This window comes from Mytilus galloprovincialis, chromosome 14, assembly GCF_965363235.1.
Source record: "Mytilus galloprovincialis chromosome 14, xbMytGall1.hap1.1, whole genome shotgun sequence".
Classification (NCBI taxonomy): domain Eukaryota; kingdom Metazoa; phylum Mollusca; class Bivalvia; order Mytilida; family Mytilidae; genus Mytilus; species Mytilus galloprovincialis.
In genome coordinates, this window is record NC_134851.1 from 34874826 (window position 1) to 34901714 (window position 26889).

General features: G+C 32.7%; 1 protein-coding gene and 1 long non-coding RNA gene across 6 annotated transcripts in view; both read right to left on the reverse strand.

Annotated features, from left to right (window-relative positions):
* Positions 1–311: 311 nt before the first annotated feature.
* LOC143059147 (uncharacterized) lies at positions 312–5263 on the reverse strand. The gene is made up of 3 exons (XR_012973404.1): positions 5163–5263; positions 4473–4808; positions 312–2712 (listed from the first exon to the last, which is right to left on the reverse strand). It is a non-coding gene; the product is annotated as an uncharacterized LOC143059147 (long non-coding RNA).
* An 8094-nt stretch (positions 5264–13357) lies between these two features.
* Positions 13358–26889, reverse strand: part of LOC143059160 (retinoic acid receptor beta-like) — a 43067-nt gene continuing 29535 nt past the window's right edge. For 3 of the 5 annotated variants that reach the window (XM_076232655.1, XM_076232654.1, XM_076232657.1), the window contains 6 exons: positions 25228–25384; positions 21768–21976; positions 20995–21165; positions 19636–19840; positions 18152–18310; positions 13358–16223 (listed from right to left, as the gene is read on the reverse strand). In XM_076232655.1, the coding sequence (XP_076088770.1) occupies positions 16123–16223; positions 18152–18310; positions 19636–19840; positions 20995–21165; positions 21768–21976; positions 25228–25384 (1002 nt within the window). In that variant the 3' untranslated portion in view covers positions 13358–16122. The remainder of the gene's footprint in view (positions 16224–18151; positions 18311–19635; positions 19841–20994; positions 21166–21767; positions 21977–25227; positions 25385–26889) is intronic. The other 2 variants (XM_076232656.1, XM_076232658.1) reach the window with 1 other exon arrangement.

Sequence of the window (26889 nt, forward strand, 5' to 3'; positions counted from 1 at the left end):
TTAAACAGATATCAAACCACACCCACAAGAGAAATAACATTATAAGATTCATGCGACAAAATGTAGATGGTTTTCATGATCTAGATAAGTGGAATTATCTAACGAGTTCATGTAAGCACTAGGAATCGATTTTTAGCTTGGTTGACTTGATAAATTTTGAAATTGTAGATGAGTATTATAGGCACCATACGGGGTGGCAACATAAACATAATATCATATATATGTTGTGCTATCTGGTATAAAAAAAAAATGCCTTCATTAACATTATAGAACGACTCGGTGAGGTTTATATCAAAAACAAATAAGGCATGTATATTTATTTATTTTCAATTGATAAGGTAACTCATTCTAATAAACATGGTAACATCTTTCCGAGGAGTAAATGAATAACATTCAGCCAACACAATGCAACGGCAACGATAAAGTATGTATTGGATGTAACGAAATGATGGTTTCTCTTCTTTTGTGCTTAGACATATAAAGCTCGTAAGTAACACTGATAACATTATTATGTAAAGATGTATTGATATATCATAACTTACTCGAAGCATGTCAATTAATCAGATAATTCATTTACTGACGTCTATTATTTCTTCCTTTCTGATAGATATAAATGATATAATGTTTGTGATTTGTTTTTCAATATCACCACGAAAAGAGTGTTATAATTGAATTATATCATCATACCAAACACGTATGTTGAATTTCTGATATAGTCATGTTCAGTATAATGATGAAAATTATCACATTTCACGTTAATTGCTTTCCAGTTTTGATTTTCTTTTTACTGCTGAACTAAAAATATGACGACCACATTGTAGGGCTTCCTCATAGCACTGATAGGCTAATTCTTTATCGACGGAAATCTCATAACACACTCCAAGGACTGTTTTCGAAGCAGCTATAACAGTTTGAGGAATAATGCTATGTGTCACTGTTAGATATAAATCACGTAAAGATTTTTGTCTGTTGTATATATCACCAAGATGATGATAGCATAGAACATTAAGACAGTGGGACATTACAACAGGCTGTAGGAATAAGTCTCGCGTTTCAACCTCCAGCTGAAGTTCTTCTGGAATTAATGATGAGTTCGGAATGTATTTGACATTAGCTATAGTAGCCATTTTCATCCTGTCAATCAAGTTCATTGTAGAATGTATATTTTGTATGTAACAATTTCTATGTACTTCACACTCGTCATCACCTTCCTGCATCATATCAGGTGAGCATCTTGATAGGACATAATCCGTTAGTCTTAGTGAAACATTAAACTCTCCTATTACATAATAAAATGATGCGTATAACAACCAACCTGATACAGCATCAGTTTTGGTGCCGTTTTGTAAATGTCTATGATGGCATTTGCGTATGTTGTACGTGTTGCCTTTTGTGTTTGGTGATGGCAGTAGTTGTGCAACAAATTTACTGATTTCGGCATTATGATGTGTGCATACATCAATAATAAATAAAGACGATTCAGACTTTAATAAATGTTCAGTACAATCAATCATGTTTTTCCAATTTAAAACAGTTTTCAAATAGTACAGTGATCTTATTTTATGACATAGGAAGTCTAACGTAATGGATGGAAATTCACTATTTGCTCTTGTTAAACGGGAATGGTCAGACAAAAATAAACTAGTTATTAACCCATCAACCCCTCCAAATTTAATACTCCCAAGTACAGCAAGTAGTATATTTTTGTTTCTCGGATTGATCTTTCCTATGAACATGTTGTGTTCGGGTATAAAATAGTTCGGACAGTAGCATGTGTTTACCCATGACATTAATTTATCAAGACAGAGAGAAAAGCAACAATACAATTTCGATAGTTGAAATGTATCAATATCCAACTCTTCTGAGACCCAAAATAAAGCTGTCTTGAGGAAGTAGGCTCTTTAACATCACTATTTGTGTTTACAATACACTTTAGTGTTAATTTAAGTAGACCGTAACATAAGAATTGAGTAAAATTAAACGAATGTACAAGTATTTTTTCTGCCACAGAGAAAGATATTCTCCATAAGAATTCATTATCTGATAATGTCTTAGGTCCTATAGGTACTAACAAGCATCCTTTTTGCATGATCATGTCAATAACAAAGTTCGTAGGCCATTGCAATCGATGACGAGATGCCCATGGAATTGCGTTGTGAGGCAGATGTTTACTCCGTATACATAATGCAATATCTACCAATTGGTTTTGGTCTGATATACAAGGGCCATGTTCACATGGATTCATATAGGAGTACTCTTGCTTAACTTCATCTAGAAAGGTTTTTACTGGGAGATAAAATTGTGTACCTGTACATGTACCTAGTGGACAACGGCCACATTCTTCACGGAGGGATACCTCATTATGTGCTGCTACCTTTCTGAGTGCGGCAAACCCAGGATGATCAATATCTATTTCCATAGCAAACATATTACTATGTATTGGGTTTTTGATGTTCTTGACATTCTTTGTTATTTTTATTATATTGACTACGTACATAACATCCATGTCACTTCCTGGTAAATCAAGACCTTCTGCCATACTCCCACTTGATATTTGTGTACGATTTTTGAAACATGATGAATTGAAGATCCTATCTTGTATGATAAATAGTCGTTGTCGCTTTCGTATATCTATTTCCGTGCCAACTATTTGTACTAGGTGTTCGTACAGACATTTCTCTCGCGGACTATTTTCGTAACAAAGCAATTGACCTACGAAAAATATACATATTATAATTACATATTTATAAAATAAATACGTAAAATTCCGTCCGTACATGGAGAGTTACATGTATTTCCCCGATATATATAGTAAGCAATCGTTAAAATTAGATTGTCAATATTTTAAACAGGTATGCAGACAAATCCGACCTCTAGCTTGCACAATAAGAAAGATACGACATTTTACAACCAATGCAACAATACTTATTATGTTGGCTATTGCGTTCTCGTGATATTATTGGCCTAGAACTCAACACTATTGCCTAAGTATGTACATAATGAAAGAGGAGAGTTCGTTCTTGTAAAGCTATTCATAAGCAATAGGATTATTCAAAACACCATTGAGTTTTCTTACCGTTTGCAAATATAGACTTATCTACATGTTTTGCGTTATTTCTTGTAGTTAAACGCTTCTAATTAAGGTATATTCAGAAAAGCGAATTAGAACAACTTCATTTATTGAGAAATCTTGTATAATAAATCAAAGTTTTACCTTAACATTTAATGTACTCTAAGGATAATTCACTGTATACCGCCATATTGGATTGTACAACATCCGTGCAAAGTCTGTCTAGTTCTTTAACTAAATTATCAAATTTTGAGACAGAAATGTAGTTCATGTGTAAGACTGCTTATTTGTATAAGAAACAAAGTTGATGTATTGCATTATCCAAAATGTTTAATCAAATTTCTAATATTTATGATTTAAGAATCCTTTTTTTAACTTGGTAATTTTTGGGGATATAACTCTTATAGTAAAAATTTTATACTGGAATGATGTGAAATTTTCTTTTTCATTTTTAGCAAGAAAACAAGTTCGTTAAGACCATTTTCTTCTATTTTCTCAAAGCATTTTATAAAACCTATCTTCTATATTTCGAACTTCTATTTTACATTTTTCTTTTATTCCCAAAAAATGTGTTCAAATTTGGGCAATTTTGCACGACTTGTAGCTTGAAAAATAGCTCGGTGACCTTATACTCTCTTACTCATTTTGGTAAAATATTTAAAAAAAATGTCTCAGGATTATCCCCAGAATCCACATTTATATTAAGTCTTTTTGTACTTAAATTGACATTAATCTTCCTTATTTCACTTTCACTTTACAGATATCATTTATATTATAAATTTAGTTCATCCTGTCCACTAGTATTCGATTGCAAATAAGTGAATACGACTGATAACCATTTTTTGTTTTTTAAAGTGAGAACCAACTTTTGGTGGTGTTTCTGATTTATTGTGTGAACTTCTTTGTATATATGTCTTTCATCTCTTCTTTTTTTTTTGGTTTTGTGTTCATCCTTTGTCGTTTCTATTTTGGACATGCTGCCCCCGGTTCGTCTTCTTTTAAATGCTGTTCTCTGTTTGTTGTTTTCCTTTTTGGTTTTACTGTGGTCTGTTTGTCTTAATTTTTTTTTTAAATATTAGTAGACAGTTTCAACAATTTGTTTAAACTCAGTATATAACTGTCATTGCCTACAGTTTAAGAAATTGATATGAGAAAATTATTTAAAATATTTTAGTTTGCCCAAACCCTACGTAAAGGTAAAAAAAGTGGGTAGGCACTTTTTTCTTTTTTCGACAGATAGAAATAAATCGTCCATTCATTGTTCATGATGTTTTTTAGTCTTCATGCTTATCTGATTAAAAACACTTTATCACTATATGACAATAAAAGATTTTGAGTAGGCAGCTATATTTTTGGTAGGTAGAGTAAGGGCAAACAAACAGGTTCTTTGGTATTGCCTTACCTATATTGCAGTCTGTACAATTCTGGAAGTATTCTAAATAGTCATTGGAAGATTTATCAGGATATCTTAGATTCAGTATCCACTGTTCCTTTGTTTTTCTTCTTTCTAAACAAGCTTTATATATTCGTTCAAACTGACTGATGGTTAGTCCAAAAACGTCATTTGATATCACCATTCCTCCATGGAAAGATGGGTAAAGCAATGGTGTAAACTTACGCTTTCCACTGTACGGAAAACGTTTCACACCGTATATTTCCCAGTACGTACTTTTCTTTATGCCAAATAGATTTTCGTCCTCAGAATCGTCTTGGTTTCCTGAATGTCCGTCCATGATGTCTACAAGAAAGACACGATGTTATAGATTCAATTATGGATTTCAAAATGATATACCGATAATCAGGTAATATATATACATATATATAACTAACATTCAAAAAGCATCCAACTTTGGGGATACCAACATTATATGCATCGTAATAATGACATCAGATTCATGATTGAAACCTAAACTAGAAGACTAAAGTATCCATATTTTATCAATGTGAATAAAATTTACGTATGTCTTTACCTTGACCTTGTGAAACATTCTGTTAAGTTGTAACTGGTATATATATATATATATATATATATATATATATATATATATGATTTCAGGTAACTTTTACTTCAATGAGAAAATTTTTACATTACCTTCAATGGAGATACATTTACAGCTTTACCTCTTCTCACGCACCAACTCAATGATTAGACACTTCAGCTATTTAAGGAAGATAAAAATGAAAGAAAAAAATATTTCCTTCTTCGAAATCTTAATATATTTGTTAAAAATTTTAATTGGTTCATAATTTTACAAATAGATGGATAGATGTTTATCATAAGTGATGTAGAGTTTTTCAAATGTACAATAAGGAAATTGAATTAAGTAAGAGTTGCAACAAATGCCTTATGTATGTCTTTTTCGATTTACTTATACCTGTAGCTATTGGATGAATTGATTTTTCTTATTGTTGGATTTTGCATATAATTCATCACACATCATATTTCCGGATAGTTGAACATATAATCCGTTTTATTATAGATACGTTAGGCAGTAAAACACTTGTCGTCAATCAAATAAATCAATATTGGTAAAACACTGGTAAATAAATATAATATTGGATAAAACACGATTTTTTTTCACATTTATTAGAAACATAACTGATTTGGTATGATTGATGATGAGAAAAGAAAATGTTCATCTATATGTCTTCGTGCGATCTTTTACAATGCACAAAACCCATACTGCATATTAAGCTATAAAGGGACCAGAAATGAAAACTGTAAAGCAATATTAGTTCAAACGAATATATAAATGCATGGTGGGATTTTTGTACAAAACCATAAACGAAAATATATTTGATACACAGCAACACCCCCTGTTTGGGCTAAGGAACATACAGGAATATAGCGGAGTAAAACAAATGTACACAAGTTTTCTGGAGCCAAACCGTCCTCTCAATTTTTGACATTAGTGTCTTTGTGCCCCAAGAGTGAATATGGAATGGAAAATGGGAACATTAGTATTCTGCCGACAGGGAAACAACTTTTGTCAAGTTGGAATGTCATTTTGGTTGTCAGAAATAAATAAGTATTCACTCTTTTTCTCTCATTCATTCACCGCCCACTATCTCTCAGCCACACCTTTTCATTCATCCACACTTTCTACACACTCATTCACTCACTCACTTTGTCACTAATTCACCACTCTGTTTTTCTCTCTCATTGATACACCAACTCTTTTTCTTTTTTATTCACCCAAACATCCACACCCCCTTTTCACCTCTCTCTCTCATTCACCCAACCACTTACACCCACTCGTTCTCTCTCTGTCATTCACCCAACTACTCTCATCCACTCTTCCTCTCTCATTCACACAACCAGTCACATCCACTCTTTCTCTCTCTCATTTATCCAGCCACTCTTTATCTCTCTCTTTCATTTACCCAACTACTCTTTCTTTCTCTGTGTCATTCACCCAACTACTCTTTCTCTCTATCATTCACCCAACTACTCTTTCTCTCTCTCATTCACCCAACTACTCTTTCTCTCTCTCATTCACCCGACTACTCTTTCTCTCTATCATTCACCCAACTACTCTTTCTCTCTATCATTTACCCAACCACTTTTTCTCTCACCCAACCACTCTTTCTCTCTCTCATTCATCCAGCCACTCTTTATCTCTCTCTTTCATTTACCCAACTTCTCTTTCTTTCTCTGTGTCATTTACCCAACCACTCTTTCTCTCTGTCATTCACCCAACTACTCTTTCTCTCTATCATTCACCCAACTACTCTTTCTTTCTCTCATTCACCCAACCATTCTTTCTCTCTCTCATTCATCCAGCCACTCTTTATCTCTCTCTTTCATTTACCCAACTACGCTTTCTTTCTCTGTGTCATTTACCCAACTACTCTTTCTTTCTCTGCGTCATTTACCCAACTACTCTTTCTCTCTCTCATTCACCCAACTACTCTTTCTCTCACCCAACTACTCTTTCTCTCTATCATTTACCCAACCACTCTTTCTCTCTATCATTCACCCAACTACTCTTTCTCTCTATCATTCACCCAACTACTTTTTCTCTCTATCATTCACCCACCCACTCTTTCTCTCACCCAACCACTCTTTCTCTCTCTCATTCATCCAGCCACTCTTTATCTCTCTCTTTCATTTACCCAACTTCTCTTTCTTTCTCTGTGTCATTTACCCAACTACTCTTTCTCTCACTCATTCACCCAACTACTCTTTCTCTCTATCATTTACCCAACTACTCTTTCTTTCTCTCATTCACCCAACTACTCTTTTCTCTATCATTCACCCAACTACTCTTTCTCTCTATCATTTACCCAACTACTCTTTCTCTCTCTCATTCACCCAACTACTCTTTCTCTCTCTCATTCACCCAACTACTCTTTCTCTCTATCATTCACCCAACTACTCTTTCTCTCTATCATTCACCTAACTACTCTTTCTCTCTCTCATTCACCCAACTACTCTTTCTCTCACCCAACCACTCTTTCTCTCTCTCATTCACCCAACTACTCTTTCTCTCTATCATTCACCCAACCACTCTTTCTCTCACCCAACCACTCTTTCTCTCTCTCATTCATCCAGCCACTCTTTATCTCTCTCTTTCATTTACCCAACTTCTCTTTCTTTCTCTGTGTCATTTACCTAACTACTCTTTCTCTCTGTCATTCACCCAACTACTCTTTCTTTCTCTCATTCACCCAACCACTCTTTCTCTCTCTCATTCATCCAGCCACTCTTTATCTCTCTCTTTCATTTACCCAACTTCTCTTTCTTTCTCTGTGTCATTCACCCAACTACTCTTTCTCTCACTCATTCACCCAACCACTCTTTCTCTCTGTCATTCACCCAACTACTCTTTAACTTGGCTCCTTTAGTTTGTTGTTGTTGTTGTTGTTATGTAGCCCAAAAGTGCAGTTTAACCCCTTATTCACATGTAGCCACGGTGGCAGTGTTGGTTGATCAAACTGGATGGAAATAAAAACCTTCACGTGGTAGACATCCTATAGATTAAGCAACAAACTTTGGTTTTAACCCATGGAGCGGTTTCAAAGAATATGATAATGTTTTATAGAAAAGTTTACGGAAAACCGAATTGAGCGACAGATGAGGAAGGCAGTGGTGACAAAAGCTCATATGACCCTTCACTAAAGAAGCATGATATTAAATGTATACATGTCTAAGTTAAGAAATATAACTACAATGTATGTTACAAATGTTTATATCCTGACAATATCACAGTGTCGATACAAATGCAATAATTAGACCTACCTGTCGTAAAGAGCTAATCCTAAAGATAAAACCTGACCACTTGGGATTGTACCTAAGTAAGACTCTGGACCGCAATGGTCACGCAGAGGTCCAATTGTAGCATTGTGTTGTCAGCACGCTATCTTGTTACTAGCTACTCCGGTGAAGTGCGATGCTGGTAGCGATGAAGTGCAATGGACTACATATACGTAATCTATATTTACAATGCGTTTACAGGCGATTGCATCGAGTGTGTAGGTGAAGGTAATATCTTTGGTTAGCTTGCTTGCTAGCATAACCATAAAGTCATTATTGGGTTAGGTGAACTACCCTCATTTAAGAGTAGACTAGCTGTACAGTAGTCCGACAGATAATCAATTCATATGTCTGTAGAACTAGACTACTCCGGAAGGAGAGTAGTATACCTTACCTAATAAGGACTTCACAGTTCAGCTAGGAAGCCAGCTAACCAAAGATATTACCTTTATCTACACACTAATGGAAATCGGCAGTAATGTCGATGTAGAAGTCAGTTTGTTCGTTAAGCAAGCATTTTGTTTGGTTATTAATTAATTGGAGCTTATACACTATTAATACCTCGGCAAACGGGGAGTGATTGGTGGAGAAAGATAGTCATTCTTCTTAAGCGGATTTATGTTCCACAAAAAGGTTCTTTTTATGTGCGATGGAGCATGATATTTTTTGAAATTATTAGTACATTTGAGTGCACAGAAAAACTATCCGTGTTATAGAATTACGGTAAAGCAAATAACTCATGAGAGGAGACCACAGGGACTCGGATAGCAGATAAAATTCTGTATATCAATGTTTTTAATTTAGGATTTTTCAGTTTACTGATATGGATAGTAAACTGCATATTGCTAGAAAACAAAGAAATAGTGATGTCAACGTCAAATACGTTAATAAAATAATACAAATAGACAGAAAATAATAACAAAAAACAAAACAAAAAATTGATATACAGAACTTTAATCTGCTAACCGAGTCCCTGTTGAGGAGCCATGTAAATCTAAAATGTTAACGCAGAACTATGCTCATATATGCAGAAATCAAAGATGGTGATATCGCATTTAGTATCAAACTGTATATGTACATGGACAATAACACTGTAATGCAAATGTATATACTACCCATTAAGAAATCTTCTCATGATAATTGATCATCTACAGATTTTAAACTAACCATCACGCGTAATATAGACCATCGCATTTCAGTATGACCATCACACATCGGCGTGACCATCGCACTGCAGCGTCCATTTCGCAACTCTAAGACCTACATATATACAATCAAGACACAGAGTATCCCCCCAAAAAATATTAATTACATTTAACTGGGACTATTATACATGTACTATGTTAGTATAATAGTCAAAGCTTTTAAGCGGGTGAAGAAAAGGTTGTTTTCGTGATACGTATTAGTCGCTGCGTTTCATCAAAAATATTTTAAAAGTAATGTGTAAGCTTTTATAAACCTTTTTTTTTGTCAGTTCATTGTAATATAGACGTTCTATTTTAGTATTTACTAACTAATAGGTCTTGTCCTGAAAACTGAATATTTTTTAGTTTTCTACAGCGGGAATTAGCAGTGAAGTTCTCGTTTCAAGATTTAAACAAAAGTTAATACATGTATGAAGACAGAGCTGTCTCCAACTGACCTATTCCGTCTGTCATAATACCTTATTCTTAAAAACATCATTTGTACTAATCATTCGCCAATCGGACTTGTTTTTAAATGATCGGTAATGTGAAAAAGTTTTTTTGAGAGTATGAAAAATGACTCGCAATCTTAATTACAACTTTTTTCATTTTTTTTGTTTTTAATAATTAATCATTTTAATCAATATTTCAATATTACGTGAGTACAAGCTGATTTGTAACAATTTGGACATAAAAGTTTATCCAAAGTGACATGGTTTTATTCCAGAAATTAACTTGATTGACATTATCGAGGAGTGATTCTTTTGCACAGAAATGGTGAGCAACTTGACAGGTGCCACATGCAAGTGGAGAAGGATCTTCTTTCAAAAGGTATCCTTGGAAAGCAACTGAGATCTTCTCCCATTTATTGTGAGGTTTGTGTTACTCAGTTTTCTATGTTGTGTTTTGAGGAGGTTGTTTGTCTATTGGTCGTTTTTTGCCACGGTGTTATTGTTTTGTTTTTGTGTTGTCATTGAGATAGGTGTTGTATTCTTGAATTTTGATAGTATAATAAACCCGAATGGCAATATTAAAACATATAAACTATGCAAATTATTTTCTCTGAACTAGTACACAATTTAGTTGAAGACCCATTGGTGGCTTTGAGCTGTTCTCTGCTCTAATTCTGGTTGTTGTCTCTTTGACAAATTCTCCCTTTTCCATCCTCAACTTCATTAGATTTAATGAACCAGGACTAAGATACAGAAGTTAACAGAACCCAATAATCTCCATAGAAATGAGAAAAATACCAATGCTTATAAAACTGCTGCCAAATACAATTGACTTTTCAAAATTGGTTCCCTATTCACAAACTTTAACTTGTAAACAGTGTAAAAGTTTCAAAGTCAATTAGCCTTGATTGGGGTAGGGCCAAATAATCTCAAATTCTTATACTATCATTGACTTAACATTAGTGGCTCTTAAGTACTGATCGAATCACAAACTTTAACATGTAAACTAGGCAAACCATTCAAAATCAATAGACCATGACTCAGGAGGTAGGGCCAAATGAGATGTGTCAATGCTTATGCAGGCTATGCATCTGCATACCAAATATCATTGACCTTCTACAAGTGGTTCCTTATAAAATAACCTAATCACAAATCCAGACAGGTAAAGCACAAGTTTCAAAGTCAATAAACCATGACTGAGAGGGCAGAAATAAGTAGTCTCCATGGAAATGAGATTTGCCAATACTAATACAAGTGCATGCTAAATATAATTGACCTACCACAATGGTCCCCTATAAAGTGACATAATCACAAAATTTTAGACGATTCCACCATCAGAAAAAGCATACCCACTTTTAGAATCCAACAAGGGGAGGCAAATATATATTGGTAACATTCCTATTTTTATAAAAATAACTCTTACTAGAAGTATTTTGCCTAGAAAATTGATTTTGCATTTTGGGATTCGTGGTGAATTTGAAGAGATTCATGTAAAAGTAATGCACGGTACATTTGCACATGTCATGTCTATCCTCATTTGCTGAATGTCATCTTTTAACAGTTTTTATGTACATGACTTGTAGATGGTTCTCAACTATGTAATCATTTTTGTCTTGCTAGAATCCTTTACCTTTTCGAGGTTTTTAAGATATAAATAGACAAAAACTGCATTTTACCTCAATGTTCTATTTTTAGTTCTGTCCTACATGCTGATTTACAGACAGGATCATTGCACACATTTACTGAACTAGATACTTGAATGATGATTGACACAAAGTTTGGTTTTAAATGGCATAACTATTTCAGAGAAAACCTGTTTGTAAAAGTTAATGGACTACAATGAGAGTGCCAAGTGATGAAAACTGATTAAGGAGTAGTGGTATGATTGCCAATGAGACAACTATTTACCCGAGTTCAATTGTGTACTACATATTGGCACAGCATTCTGTTAATTGCCAGTTATTTTTTTTTTATTGGAGAGAATGATGGATTTGTTGTCTGATGATGATAAAATAAAGGATTATGTATTATTCCATGAGGTATGATTGCTATTAGTTCACCAGAGACTATTTATGAGTGGTTTTATGTACTATATATTGATAAGGTGTACTGTCTATTGCCACTGTTATTTTTTCTCATTGGAGAGAAATCAATGGAATCAGTGCTTGTGAATAGCCTCATCTTTTGTAAGGTGATACATACAGGTTGATAAAATAAAGGATTATAGATCATTCAATGAAGTATGATAAACTACTTTCTCTAATTCTTCGTCAATTTATCCCTTTCTGCACCCATTGTAAAAAAAAATTTAATCAATGTGTGGTTCGTTTGATCTGTTCTTCATTGGTTAAAATACGATTATGACGTCGACTTTTCTTGTTTTCCTCTGAATTTCCTATTGTGACGGCATGAAAAAAGGCGACCATGCCTGATGACGTCACATAAAAAGAACATATTTTTGCAGATCAATCGCAAAGTAGGAATAAGTTTGCCTGCATATTGTTTGAAAATCAATAGAGAAACAGATTCTACCACCAAATCTCGTGTAATACGATATTTATCCACTCTCGACGGTTAAATTTTAAATGTTCAAAACGCTCGGCTAGCCTCGAGTTTTAAATTTAACTGTCTCGAATGGATAAGTATCGTATCATAATCGATGCAGTGGTAGAATCTATATATAAGTATCCACCTGAGACCAAACAATAAGGATTTTATAAATTATGTTTGAACGACTTTTTATGTCTTGTATTTTGGTGTAGTGTACATTTAATTTTTCTCATTGGGAGAATGATGATGGAATCAGTGCATGTAAATAGCCACACCTTATGTTATGTGATCACAAGCCATTCAACACTGAATTTGTACCTTTAAACCCATCTCATGTGGTTGCTCTCAACACCAATCTTAATTCACTAGGATTGTCAGTTTTTCCATTGAAGGTCAGTGGTTTTCTCTGGACACTCCGTCTTGCTTCACCCATAAAGACTGACCGTCATGTTATAGCCCCAAAAGTGGTGTAAAACACCAACAATCAATCAAATTCGATAATTATATATAATTTAATTTTGGATGTAACACGTCTTCTGATTGGCTGACGTTATTGTGTTATCAGCCCATAGACATAATTGAGTCATGTGACCGTGACGTCATCAACGTTTTTTCATGGTTTTCTATGGTTTAAAATAGAATTTAGAATTAAATTATAAGAAGTGACTGTAATATTTTCTCTGTCTATTCTAAATAACATAAAAAATGTGGTGCACACTGTTAAATAACCAGCTACGCGCGTTATTCAGTGTGCACCAATTTTTTCATGTTATTTCGAATAGACAGAAAAAATATTAAAGTCATTCCTTTAATGTTTATAGGTAAAATAAATAAATTCAAATACATAGGATTATAGTTTATTCCATGAGGTAGTTGTAGACTTAATATATAATATATATACACAACCAACAGACATAAATAAAACTAGCTCATACAATAGAGTATTTAAAACCATAGATCAAATATTCTATAAATTCATTCTGGAAAATATAATTGAATGCATTGTAAGAATTTCACAGATTGCCCTAGTATATTAGAGATAACAACATTCTTAAAGAATGCTATCTTTTTTTTCTTTTTCTAACTTGCCTTGGATTTAAACTTATCTATATACTTAACAAGTATGTAAAAGTTCTAGAAATTTATTTATCTAGCAAACACATTAAATTAATTTTGTATTCATCTTGCAACAAAAATGTTTTCTTTTTCAAAAGGGAGTTGTATGCTGTAAATGCAATAAATAAGATTAAAAGATATGACTTAAATTGAAAAAAAAACCTTTATCTGGAAGAAAGACTTTCAAAGCATAATTTGAAACACTTAAATAAGCTCTTACATAGATCCTTAAACATTTTGTCAATGCTATCTGATAATATAAGTATTTTGTTTGTTGTAAGGTAGAGTATAATAGATACTATCAACATGCAGATTAAACAAGAATGCTCCAAATATTGTGATTGCGCAATACAGACAACTGGAAATAAGAAATTTTTGATGTTTTTTTATTAAACATAAAAATGCAAAAGTTTGATATTTTTTCCCTTTTATAGGATGTATTTATCGAAGCTTTAAAGTTTATAATAAATATTTTAAAACTTTGTGTAGTGATTAAACTTTTCACCTGTACTGAAATACTAAATAAGTGTGTACACATTTCATTTCAAAACTAATTGTAGCTATTTTACAAGGAGGTTCCATTCTGTAATAAAATAAAGTCATAAAAATTACATCCAAACCAAAAGTCACCACAAGACAAAAGTCTTAATATCACCAACTAAACTGTCACATTTTAATACTTTTAGTACATAGTTCATAATATCAACAACTCCAACTTTCACATTTAAAACTTTTAGTACATAGTTGACAGCACAAAAAAAATCACACATTAGAGCTTAATTAATTGACTGTAAAGATAGTACTTTGAATTTAAGTAAAAAAAATATTCACATTATAACTAATTTTTCTGAGTGTGTAGATAGTACCCTGAAGTTAAGTATAAATTAAAGAAAAATTTGGCTATGAAATACCACTTTTTGACAATATTTTCTGTTATTGTTGAAAAATTAACCACATTTCACATAAGACGTTTTTAAATGTTTTTAATAGCACATTAGTCAAAATAACACATCTTTAAGGGGTGCCAAACAGTTTGAATGTAAGAATGCTTTTTTTTTTGAACATTTACTATTGTAAAATCTACAATTCAATTGCACAGATTTTCATCTCTTCTTAAAATTGAGTCACAAAATTACAAACATATATCAGTTAAAAAGGAAGATTTTGTTGTAGAAAATAGCAGTCTTATTCAATAGGAAGCTTAACATTAACTAAATTGTTATAAAAACATTTAGTTGACTTGGAATACATTATCTCCCTTTGTTGGTAAAATTCAATCTTAATAAATCAACCAAATAAAACTTGTTCTCTAAATATCATAAAGTATCACAGATATTTCTTAGTTTTGCACATAAAACAATTAAAAGACACAAGGTTATTAAATACAGTGATTGAACCTGCCTGTTTCTACAAGTATAAATTCTTACTTTATTTATTTACTTTCATGGGTACCCATTTTTGTTGATTGAGGAAAAAAATATTTTTGTGGAAACATGATTTCATGATTTAAACATTCTAGATACTGGCCTATAGAAAATGGTGATTTCCTTGAACATCTAAATCCACGATTAACCTTTTATCCACAAAATCCTAGAAAATCGATACCAAAAAAGTCAATAATTTATTAAAGGCAAACAAGTTTTTGAATTTTAATTAAGTTCCAAGTTCTAATTGTAAATTATTTTTACCTTTTCATAGGCGGATCCAAGGGGGTGGGGGGCCCTGGGGGGCCCGGGCCCCCCCTTTAGTGGCAAAAATTTGGTTGATTATATAGGGAATCATTGAAGCATGCCTGGAGCAGCCCCCCCTTTGGTCAGTCAGTGGGCCCCCCTTAGGACAAGTTCTGGATCCGCCACTGCTTTTCAATTCTGCACGAAAAAATATGTAAAAACAAAAATTCCTAAATTTAAAATCTGAATACAGCAATGTCTGTGATATGAAAACTAAACCTGAGATTTTCATAGATAACTTTTACAAATTACTTATGAGTGAGCACATATTCTGTAAATCTGACAAATAGTTTATTCTTTTGTTTATCTTAAAAAAAAATCAAATATGAATATGGTTCATATTTTACACATGAAAAATCATTTGCATTCAAATGCTAGCATACACAGTCAAGATGAATGTATAATAATGATAGTAATAGTAATCTGGGATAAATAATCTCTCTGCAACGAGGAAGTAAAAAGCTGGAGATTTTTTCCCTTCCTGAAACAGATTCAAATGTTACGATTCTGGTGTTGGGAAGAATCTGTCATTCAAATATATACGACGACAACGATCGTCAATTCTACCTAAGTCATCAATTCACAGATGTAAAACATAATCTGTGTACATAACTATCACTTTGCTCAGGTATACCATGAAGTAAAACAAAATCCTTCTCAAGATTTTTACCAATATCTGTTACAATAAATCAGACAACTGGAAGATTACCCAGAATTCCTTGGAAGATACGCTCTAACACAAAACAGCAGAATTTTGATTACGTCATGGTATACAAACATTTTCAGTTCTATCCAACATTTCTATAATTAATGGCGGAAGTTCATCGGGCATTTCCAGCCGTAAATGTAATACTCTTTCAGCACCTGTAAAAAGAAGACAGAAATATTATCTATGGTAGAGATACAAAAGGCACTTCATTCTACGGGTAAAATAGAGTTGGGTTCCAAAAGGCCAAAACAATTATTCATGAAAAATATAGATGAGTTCCATGTCACCACAAGAGGTTTCAAATATGTATAAAAAATAATTGAAACTAACAACTTGATTTCTCTTGAATCTAAATTAATGCAATTTAAAATTAATACATTCCTTTAAAATATGTGCCCATCATGCATAAGGAATAATATTGCATGTACCAGAATGTATTCACTTCTCAATTTTATCTTGGCACTTGTCACATTGAGATACATCCCAAAATTTTCTATTCATACATTTATTATATCAAATTATCTCCCTTTGTTATTTGACGTCAAGGATTTCCAAATTGGATATGAAATGTATACAGGACCTTCCATAACTGATCATGAAGACGTATTTATTTTGGAGGGTACCAATTTTCATAGAATGAAGACAAATCACAATTTCATATTTTTGATATATATGGTTTTACTAAAGTCTGCTTTAAAAGTCTTTTGAAAATTTCTACATCATTAACCATTTTACTTCCAATACCTATACCCACAAAATAAAAAAAACTAGAGGCTCTAAAGAGCCTGTGTCGCTCACCTTGGTCTATGTGAATATTAAAGGAAGCAGATGGATTCATGACAAAATTGTGTTTTGGTGATGGTGATGTGTTTGTACATCTTACTTTACTGAACATTCTTGCTGCTTAAAATTATCTCTATCTATAATGAACTTGGCCCATTAGTTTCAGTGGAAAATGTTAGTAAAAATTTACAAATTTTATGAAAATTGTTAAAAATTGACTATAAAGAACAATAACTCCTAAGGGGTCAATTGACCATTTCGGTCATGTTGACTTATTTGTAAATCTTACTTTGCTGAACATTATTGTTGTTTACAGTTTATCTCCATCAATAATAATATTCAAGATAATGACCAAAAACAGCAAAATTTCCTTAAAACTAACAATTCAGGGTCAGCAACCTAACAACGGGTTGTCCGATTCATCTAAAAATTTCAGAGCAAATAAATGTTGACCTGATAAACAATTTTACCCCATGTCAGATTTGCTCTAAATGCTTTGGGTTTCGAGTTATAAGCCAAAACCTGCATTTACCCCATGTTCTATTTTTAGCCATTGCGGCCATCTTGGTTGGATGGCTGGGTCACCGGACACATTTTTCAAACTACTAACCCAAAAGATGATTGTGGCCAAGTTTGGACTAATTTGGCCCAGTAGTTTCAGAGGAGAAGATTTTTGTAAAATATTACTAAGATTTACGAAAAATGGTTAAAAATTGACTATAAAGGGCAATAACTCCTTAAGGGGTCAACTGACCATTTCAGTCATGTTGACTTATTTGTAAATCTTACTTTACTGAACATTATTGCTGTTTACTGTTTATCTCTATCTATAATAATATTCAAGATAACCAAAAACAGCAAAATTTCCTTAAAATTACTAATTCAGGGGCAGCAACCCAACATCGGGTTATCTGATTCATCTGAAAATTTTAGAGCAGATAGATCTTCACCTGTTTAACAATTCTACTCCATGTCAGATTTGCTCTAAATGCTTTGGTTTTTGAGTTTTAAGCCAAAAACTGCATTTTACCCCTATGTTCTATTTTTAGCCATGGCGGCCATCTTGGATGGTTGGCCGGGTCACCGGACACATTTTTTAAACTAGATACCCCAATGATGATTGTGGCCAAGTTTGGTTTAATTTGGCCCAGTAGTTTCAGAGGAGAAGAATTTTGTAAAAGTTAACGACGACGACGACGACGGACGACGGACGCCAAGTGATGAGAAAAGCTCACTTGGCCTTTTAGGCCAGGTGAGCTAAAAAGATGTAGACAGAAGATCATCTAGAAGTTATACCAACCTTTCACACTTATAGACCTGAGATCAGTTAATTTCATTATCATTTTAGCAAACACATGAGGTGATTCTTTCCGCCGTTGTCGGATATAATGTTTTAATGCTTCTAATATAGGTTCTTGTAAATGTTCTATTTTGACTGGATCTTCTAAACCTGAGCGATCTGAAATAAAGACAAGTGAATGTTCATGAAATAGAAATACATTTTTTTTTCATTAGATGCTTCTCGCATTTGAACTGGCTTTCAGTAACTGAGTACTCTCAAATTGGTCCTTTTGTTTATTGTTTTTTTTGTAATCTTTGTGTCAATCTGATGAGACATCCCTTTTTGGACTGATTTTCATAGTTTGGTTTTTTGGTGTCCTATTGTCCTAATTCAGGAACCTGTAATTCAATAGTTTTGGTTTGTTGCTGGTCATCTTTTTTGCTTTTCACTTGTTTTGTACTTTAATCAGGCCATTTGTTTTCTCATTGGTATTGTTCACATTTGTCTTTTCGAGGAGTTTAATAGTTTGCTATACAATATAGGTTTTGTTCAATGTTGAAGGCTGTACATTTTTTTTCTATTTTTGTTAATTTAAATTTTGTCAGTTGGTCTCTGGTGGAGAGTTGTCTCATTGACAATCATACCACATCTTCTTAATATCTACATATTTAATTTTAAAATCTAGGTAAAAGGAATTGAAGAAAATTCATATGGTCAACCAATTACCCACAAGGAACTACATTCTTTGACAGCAATTTAACAAGAAAGTAATAAGGTTTATCCATAATATTTTCTAAATCAAAATGCTTGTAAGCACTTAAAAGGTAAAGATTGCCTTAATTTATCAGTGGGAAGTAAAATTAAAAAAATATTGCAAGATCTATATATATAGCATTGGTTGTAGTTGCTTCAACTTATTCTTGACAATGGGAGATAACTCCAATTTTTAAAGATGACTTTATAGATGACTTCATTTAGATTTTTAGAGCAGATATTAGATTCCTGCATCTTGCAAAAGTAATTTAATTTTCTTGACATGGGTAACATTGTTTAATGACTTGAATATCTGAGCATATATTTAGGTTTATAAACTTTTGTAAATGTTCATGGATAGGATGTATAGAATGTTATGATCAATGCACTATGTTTTGTGTATCAAAAAGGTAGTGATAAGCCTTGGAAGATTAAGATATCTGTGCAATCTTTACCCAAACAAGAATGTGTCCATAGTACATGGATGCCCCACTCGCACTATCATTTTACATGTTCACTGGACCGTGAAATTGGGGTCAATACTTTAATTTGGCATTAAAATTAGAAAGATCATATCATAGTTAACATGTGTACTAAGTTTCAAGTTGATTGGACTTCAACTTCATCAAATACTACCTCAACCAAAAACTTTAACCTGAAGCGGGACGAACGAACGGACAAACAGAGGCACAGACCAGAAAACATAATGCCCCTCTACTATCGTAAGTGGGGCATAAAAATAAACTTACCATTACTAACTAAACACACGGCAGACAGAGCTGCATATTCTAAACTATCCGTTTCCATGGATTTAAGGGAAGATGCAAATGTAAATATAGTGTCAGTGAGCGAACCGAATCCGCCATTACGTAACTGTTGACGATCTAATGTTATTCCATCGTTAAAACACAAAACATCCTTGTCAACATCATATCTAGAACTAAGCCTTAATATCTGTAAAAGTGAAAAATATTTCATAAGTGTTTAAAAATATATACCATCGTTAAAATCAAAAATATCTTTGTCAACATCATAACTAAGTCTGTACAAGGGTACAAATATTTTGTAAGTAATGTCTTGTTAAATAAGGAAAAATGTAAAATAGGACTGCTTGATTGTTGATGGATTCATGTCCAATAGCAAATATATTATATATTTTTGGGATATCGCATCATATATTATTTTGTCAGCAATGAAGAGTAAAGATTGCATTGATTTTGCAATGAGAACTTAAAATTAATCATTAAATTGGAAGGCATTAATATGAATTGAAGATATAAATTTTTGTTGTTGGTTTAACTACAATTATGAACAAAGAAAAATAACTCAAATTTTAAATATTACTATTAAAACAAATTGATAATATTAGATCAGGTACTTTAATAATTCATGCACCAAGTTAAATTTTATGAAATTTCAAATTGTCATTTTGTGAGTTGAATATCTGTTTTCATATGTGTATTGATAATGTCACGCATATGATATTCAATGCACTTTTTTTGCATAAATCTTAAAAAGTAAAATAAAAGTCTATGAAATTGTTAACTGTCATGCTAGTCAAATAAGGGCTCTGTTGTTAAAATGTTTTTTTTAATTTTTGTGGCAATTCATTTGCCTGGTATTATTTGTACACTTTAAATATAGTCTTGACTTTCCAGAACTGATGAAACAGAAAATATGAGCCAGTAAGTCAAAAAGTCTGGTAAATCCATCACACATATTTCAAATTTTAATTTGCATGTATTTTTCTTTTATGCATTTAATAAAGGGATGTTGATGTATCACAATCATTTAAATACTCACAATATTTAACAGAATACAAGCTAAAAACAGGTTTCAAAAAGAGAGAAACATAGGTCCACAAAATTGCTTTCAAAATTCAAATATGTTTTGAAGCCTATGAGCTGAATTATGACCCTTGTATCAAATAATTGAATGGTCAAACAGTACCAATAGATGAATTTATTATACTTTATGTCAAAATGCAGGATTCTGATTGGTTTATACAAGGGAAAAGACATTGTCAACCTTTGTGGACAAATGTTTTTTTGGGGTAACAATGTGCTCTATCACTCTCTCAGCTATGTGTTATTTATTTTATATCTTACCATGATTTCCAAACATGCTGCCTTAAGTAACGTGATTTGATCTGAGGTAGATAACGTTGCAAAACCTGGTATCCTTTTCGCAAATTCAACAATTTTTATAATTCCTTTTGAAGACAGCTCGGTTACTTTTTCCCATAACATAATCTTTTCTATCTTCCCTTTCTCTTCTCCCTAAAAATAAATTATCTGTATCATTTTACGTTTGAATAAAAGATAACATAGGATTATATATAATTAGCAGGAGCCTATGAAATATTGTTTATGAATACTTTACATCAATCATCAAATATAACATGGACTTGGGAGAGTAGAACATTCTACAGTTAATAACCTACCACAAATAATCAAAACTAAAACTTCCCTTTTCACAATCCCGAATTCATGTTTATGAAATTTTTAACTGGTGTCAGATGTTGAGTAGTATCTGCTCATCTTTCAGGAGCACCTTTTTTGCGGGCTTTAAGTATTGCTCAGTCTTTAGTTGCGAATGCTGTGCTTTTAAAACTTTTTTTATGTTGTATTACTTGTTGTCCTTGTCTTTTTGATATTTATTTAACCTGTTTTGGTCTTAAGATAAAGCGATGAGTCCTGGTCTTTTCTAATAACAATGTGTCCTGGTCTTTTTCAATAATAAGTGTCATGGCCTTTTTGATTTCAATACATCCATGCTCTTTTTTAACAGCAATAATGTGGTCTATGGATTTGAAAGTGACAAAAATTAGTAAACCTACGCATAATAATTTATGTACAATAATTCTTTTAAAACAAATTACTTCTTTATCTTCAGCTTTTTCAGCATCCACGCCATTTGTCTTGATTACTGGTACCCTAGACAATGAAGTCTCTGACTGTTTATGGAATGTGTCATTATGGGCATCCAGTATCTCCTGTAACATCAGTTGTTCATCATCGGTCAGCTCTTCAGACTGGGTAAATTCTTCTGGTCGCTTCACTTTCTTTTTATTCCTGTCATTTCTTACAGCTGTTGATTAGAAAATATTATTAATATTATTAAAATGACAATATGCTAAAATCTATATATCAAAAAAGGAAATTCAATTTCACCAAATATTGTGATGTAATGCTGTTATTATGGTAATAGTTATCTATACATGTGTCTTTTGTATACTGCGGATTCATTTATTTTTCGTGGGTATCAATTTTTGCAGATTCAGTAAACATTGCGTCTTTGTGGACATCTCATTTTGTGGCTTTTCCAAAGTCTGCATACAAGCCTATAGAACAATTGCTTTCGTAGAACATTAGAATTTGTGGTTCACCTTTATCCACGAAATCCACGAAAATTGATATCCCGCCAATAATAATGAATCCACAGTACTGTTGTTTGTCTTTTGTTTTTTTTTTCTCTCTTTTTTACAATATATGGCATTGTCAGTTTATTTTCAGCTAAAGAGTTTAACCACAGAGCTGCCATTCATGCTATGAAGCAACTTTAAGTATATACCCAGTCAGGAGCTTGTAATTCATTTGTTTTCATTGGTTGTTATCTGTTAAATCTGTTCATCATTTATTGTTTTGTCTTAAAATAATCATGTAGATTTTTTTGTTTGAACTGTTTTACATAATTTGTATCTCATGTTATTAGCTGACTATCAAGTACGCTTCTTGCATGTTGCTGAAAGACTGTAGGGCTGTGCAGGTGGAAAGGAGGCTCATTAGCAATTATACCACATCTCCTTTTCTAATATAATGAAGCCATTAATTCTTTGTGTATACATTGCATTGATTTTTTGTCCTCATTTACTAAGGATGTTCTACCCGACAAATAGATTATCTTTATTTGGCAAAACCTTAAGGAATGTCTTGTCATCAATGCTCTTCACCGTCACACTTTATTTGGCAAAACCTTAAGGAATGTCTTGTCATCAATGCTCTTCACCGTCACACTTTATTTGGCCTTTTTTTTAATTTGAGCTTCACTGATGAGTTTTTTGTATTTAAGAAACGCATATGTGGCAAACAAATTTTTAATCCTGGTATCTATAGTGAGTTTCTTTGCATGTGAACCTATTATTGATTACGATTTTGCTAGTTGTTGAAAGTCTGTATGGTGACTCCTGAGAAAAGGAGTCTCACATCTTATATTATGTAGAAATAAACTTTTTCCGGTATTGCATGGGTGTAACACCCCCATTGTAACCTTGATCTTCTTTTATGGTGTTTCTATCAGCTGTTAGTTAATGAAAATCACAAGATGTTAATTGTTGACACACCCACCACACAATAAATACTAAATTAGCACGTTAGGATAACTTTGTAAAGGTGACAATATCAGTAATTTTAATCACAGGTTTACTTCAGAATATATATGGAGAATATTATTTGGCTTTTTCAATATAAACTCCCATATCAAACCCGAGACACAAATATAATTCTAACAGGTCTGCTAAGGATAATATTTGTTGAGGGTTGATACGGTGTGTAATATTAAGTCACGTCATATATATACATTTCTTTTTTTATCATATACCTAACAAGAATGTCCATCATCCATGTGAGTATGTATGCCATACTCACACTAAATATCTATCATGTGCTATGTTCAGTGGACAGTGAAATTGGGGTCAAAACTCTAATATGGCATTAAAATTAGAAACATCATATCATAGGGAATATGTGTACTACAAAGTTTAAAGTTGATTGGACTCCAACTTCCTCAAATCTACCTTGACCAAAAACTTAAAACTTGAAGCAGGACAGATGGACGAACGAAGGAAAAAGATCGAGGAGGGAATTAAACATATTGCCCTAGGAGGGGCATAAAAAAGATGTTTTTCACATAATATGATGTAACACAGATTAGGGGTTTGATATCATCATGAATTACCGATACATAAGGATTGCAGTTGAATCGATTGCACATAAAATCATTGTATATCTATCTTAAATAGGAATTAGGCAAATGGAATGAGTATAAACAGATTTCACTTAATAAATTTGACCTCCCATGATCATTTTGATCTGTGTATACCTTAATATAGAAAAAGACCCCCACAGCAAAACTTCCTAAGTCAATGAACTATGAGATTTACCAATGCATACCATATATATCATTGACTTATCATTAGTGGATCACCTTTAACTGACCTAATCACAAACTTAACATGTAAAAATTGCAAAATGATCTGGACAGTACATGCAGTAATAGACTTTGTAAGATGCAACACCATCAAATATGGCCGGGTAAAAAGTACATATACACATAGACGTATAAAATTTTGCAATAAAGATATTGTGGTTATATATAATACATATCAGTAGATTGCCTAATATGGTTTAATTTATAACAACGTCTGAACTTTTCCCCTTTTTAATCCTATGCAATACCATACATTTTTCCCTTGGATAAAAAGGAGAAATATGTAGATGTTTTAGTCTGTTAATTTAGAAGCCAACAACATTATAAAATGTGCAAACTTAAGCAAATGGGTTTGGTACCAGTAATTTTATTTAAGTAGTCTTTTGTCCCGTTTAAAGGGTAATGGGCTATTAGCATGATTAGGACTCTACTAATTTTCTTCCCTATATAATTAGTCCCAGACACGTTAAATAGGCATTGTGCTATTGTGCCACTGCTAATTTTCATTCCTATATGAGTCGTCCAGGACATATTAAAGATGCAGTAGGTTATTGTGTCCCTTCTTAATTTTATCACAATATATGAACCAGAAAAAACGCTGTTTACTTATTATTTTAAAATATGTAAACCTGTAAAAGCTGTGAATACTCCAAGACATGGTAAAAGAGACATGTCAATGCTTGTTTTCATTCCTATGTAAATCAAAGTGCTGGATAGCACCTCTGGAAAGTTTGCAACTGTATATATGTGTATTATTTCAAATAGCTTATAGACATGTATTATTTCAAATATAGTGTTTGTGATATTTATTTTCAAAATGAAGTTAAATTCATCTGAATTGTCGGTGAACATTCATTCCATTTTTATTCAAGCTGTAATCTTTTCAAAAGAGTAGCAACTAAAAATATCCAAGAATCAGAATTCAAATACTAGTACTACATTATCTTGGAGCAGAACATTGCGATAGTCTGTCTCCCCGGAAGTTTAGGCCAACGCCTATGGAAAGTAGCTATAGCAAACTTTCCCAAAAAAAAAATGAAAAAAAATTGTGTTTTCTTATTGTAAACCTGTGAGTGAATAAAACTGGCACCCGTCACCTGTACAAACCCCTTTCTACCTGTGTATCAATTCACCTCGTTCTTCCATACCTTCTTTCGACATCCCTGTGGCAAAACATTTTTGTAGTCGACAATACTGGCACCTATTTCTTGTCACTTTATTAATAACACAGTTTTTGTCTTTATGGCAGGTATATTGCATATTTTTCTGAACACTTCTTCTAAAAAAGCCCTAAAAATATATAAAGAGAGTTGATCATGTTATTGAGTATTAAAAAAAAAGCTTTAAAAATTAGGAAATTTGGACCCTATCAAGTATGTAAAAAAAACCAAGTAAACAAAATTGTACATGTTCAGTTGTAACATTCAAAATTCACAGGAGGGAAGCTGCTTACTAACTATGTATGGATTGTTCATGATCATGTTGTTACAGAACTTTTTTTCATTTTACTCTTTTGAATTGTTTTACATTGTCATTTCGGGGCCTCTTATAGCTGACTATGCGGTGTGGGCTTTGCTCATTGTTGAAGGCGTATGGTGACCTATAGTTGTTAATTTCTGTGTTATTTTTTGTCTCTTGTGGACAGTTGTCTCATTGGCAATCATACCACATCTTCTTTTTTATATGCATACCAAATATGACCAGATAGAAAGATTATAACATAAACATAACCATGTGTTAAACAATATGAATCCACGCATTCAGAGTTAATTTTTCTAAAAGGACTGTGCTAATGAACAGCTAATTTATATATTGTTATACAATGTTTTAAGGGCCTAAATGTCATGTAAATTTAAAATTCCCATGGGCAGGACATGTACTCAAATGTTAAAGGCCTAAATGTCATGTAAATTAAAAATTCCCAGTACATGTACTAAAACTGGATAAAATCTCCCACTGAACAGCCAAGAACATTTGTAATAGAATAAATCAAGCAGCATTGGTTATCATGAAGATTTCTTTTAAAACAAGAATGTGTCCATAGTACACGGATTCCCCACTCCAAATCATTTTGTATGTTCAGTGGACCGTGAAATTGGGGTCAAAACCCTCATTTGGCATTAAAATTAGAAAGATCATATCATAGGGAAAATGTGTACTAAGTTTCAAGTTGATTGGACTTCAACTTCATCAAAAACTACCTTGACCAAAAACTTTAACCTGAAACTTGCAATGTTTAGTGGACCGTGAAATTGGGGTTAAAACTCTAATTTTGGCATTAAAATTAGAAAGATCATATCATAGGGCACATGTGTACTAAGTTTTGATTTGATTGGACTTCAACTTCATCAATAACTACCTTGACCAAAAACTTTAACCTAAAGTGGGAAGAACGGATGCACAGACGGACGGACAAACGGACGAACAGACCAGAAAACATAATGCCCCTATATAATCGTAGGTGGGCATAATAAAAATAATGAGTCTGGTTGATTCATTTATTTTGTGGTAATACTAATTTTCTTGGATTGAGGGCTATCTCTTAAATTATAAATGATATTTTTGACTAAACAAGACATTATAAGGTTACAGAAAAATATTTAAAAATGGTTTTTAAATCTGCACATACCTGGTACATGTCATCACCTGGCCTACTGACCATTATATGTAAAATTAAATCAAATGAAAACCAGTGATAAATTACACAAATCTCTACTCACAAAACAAGTGACCAATTGTGGTCAATTGCCCAGAAAATATGAGAACATGTAAAACATGTTATAATATATACGGCT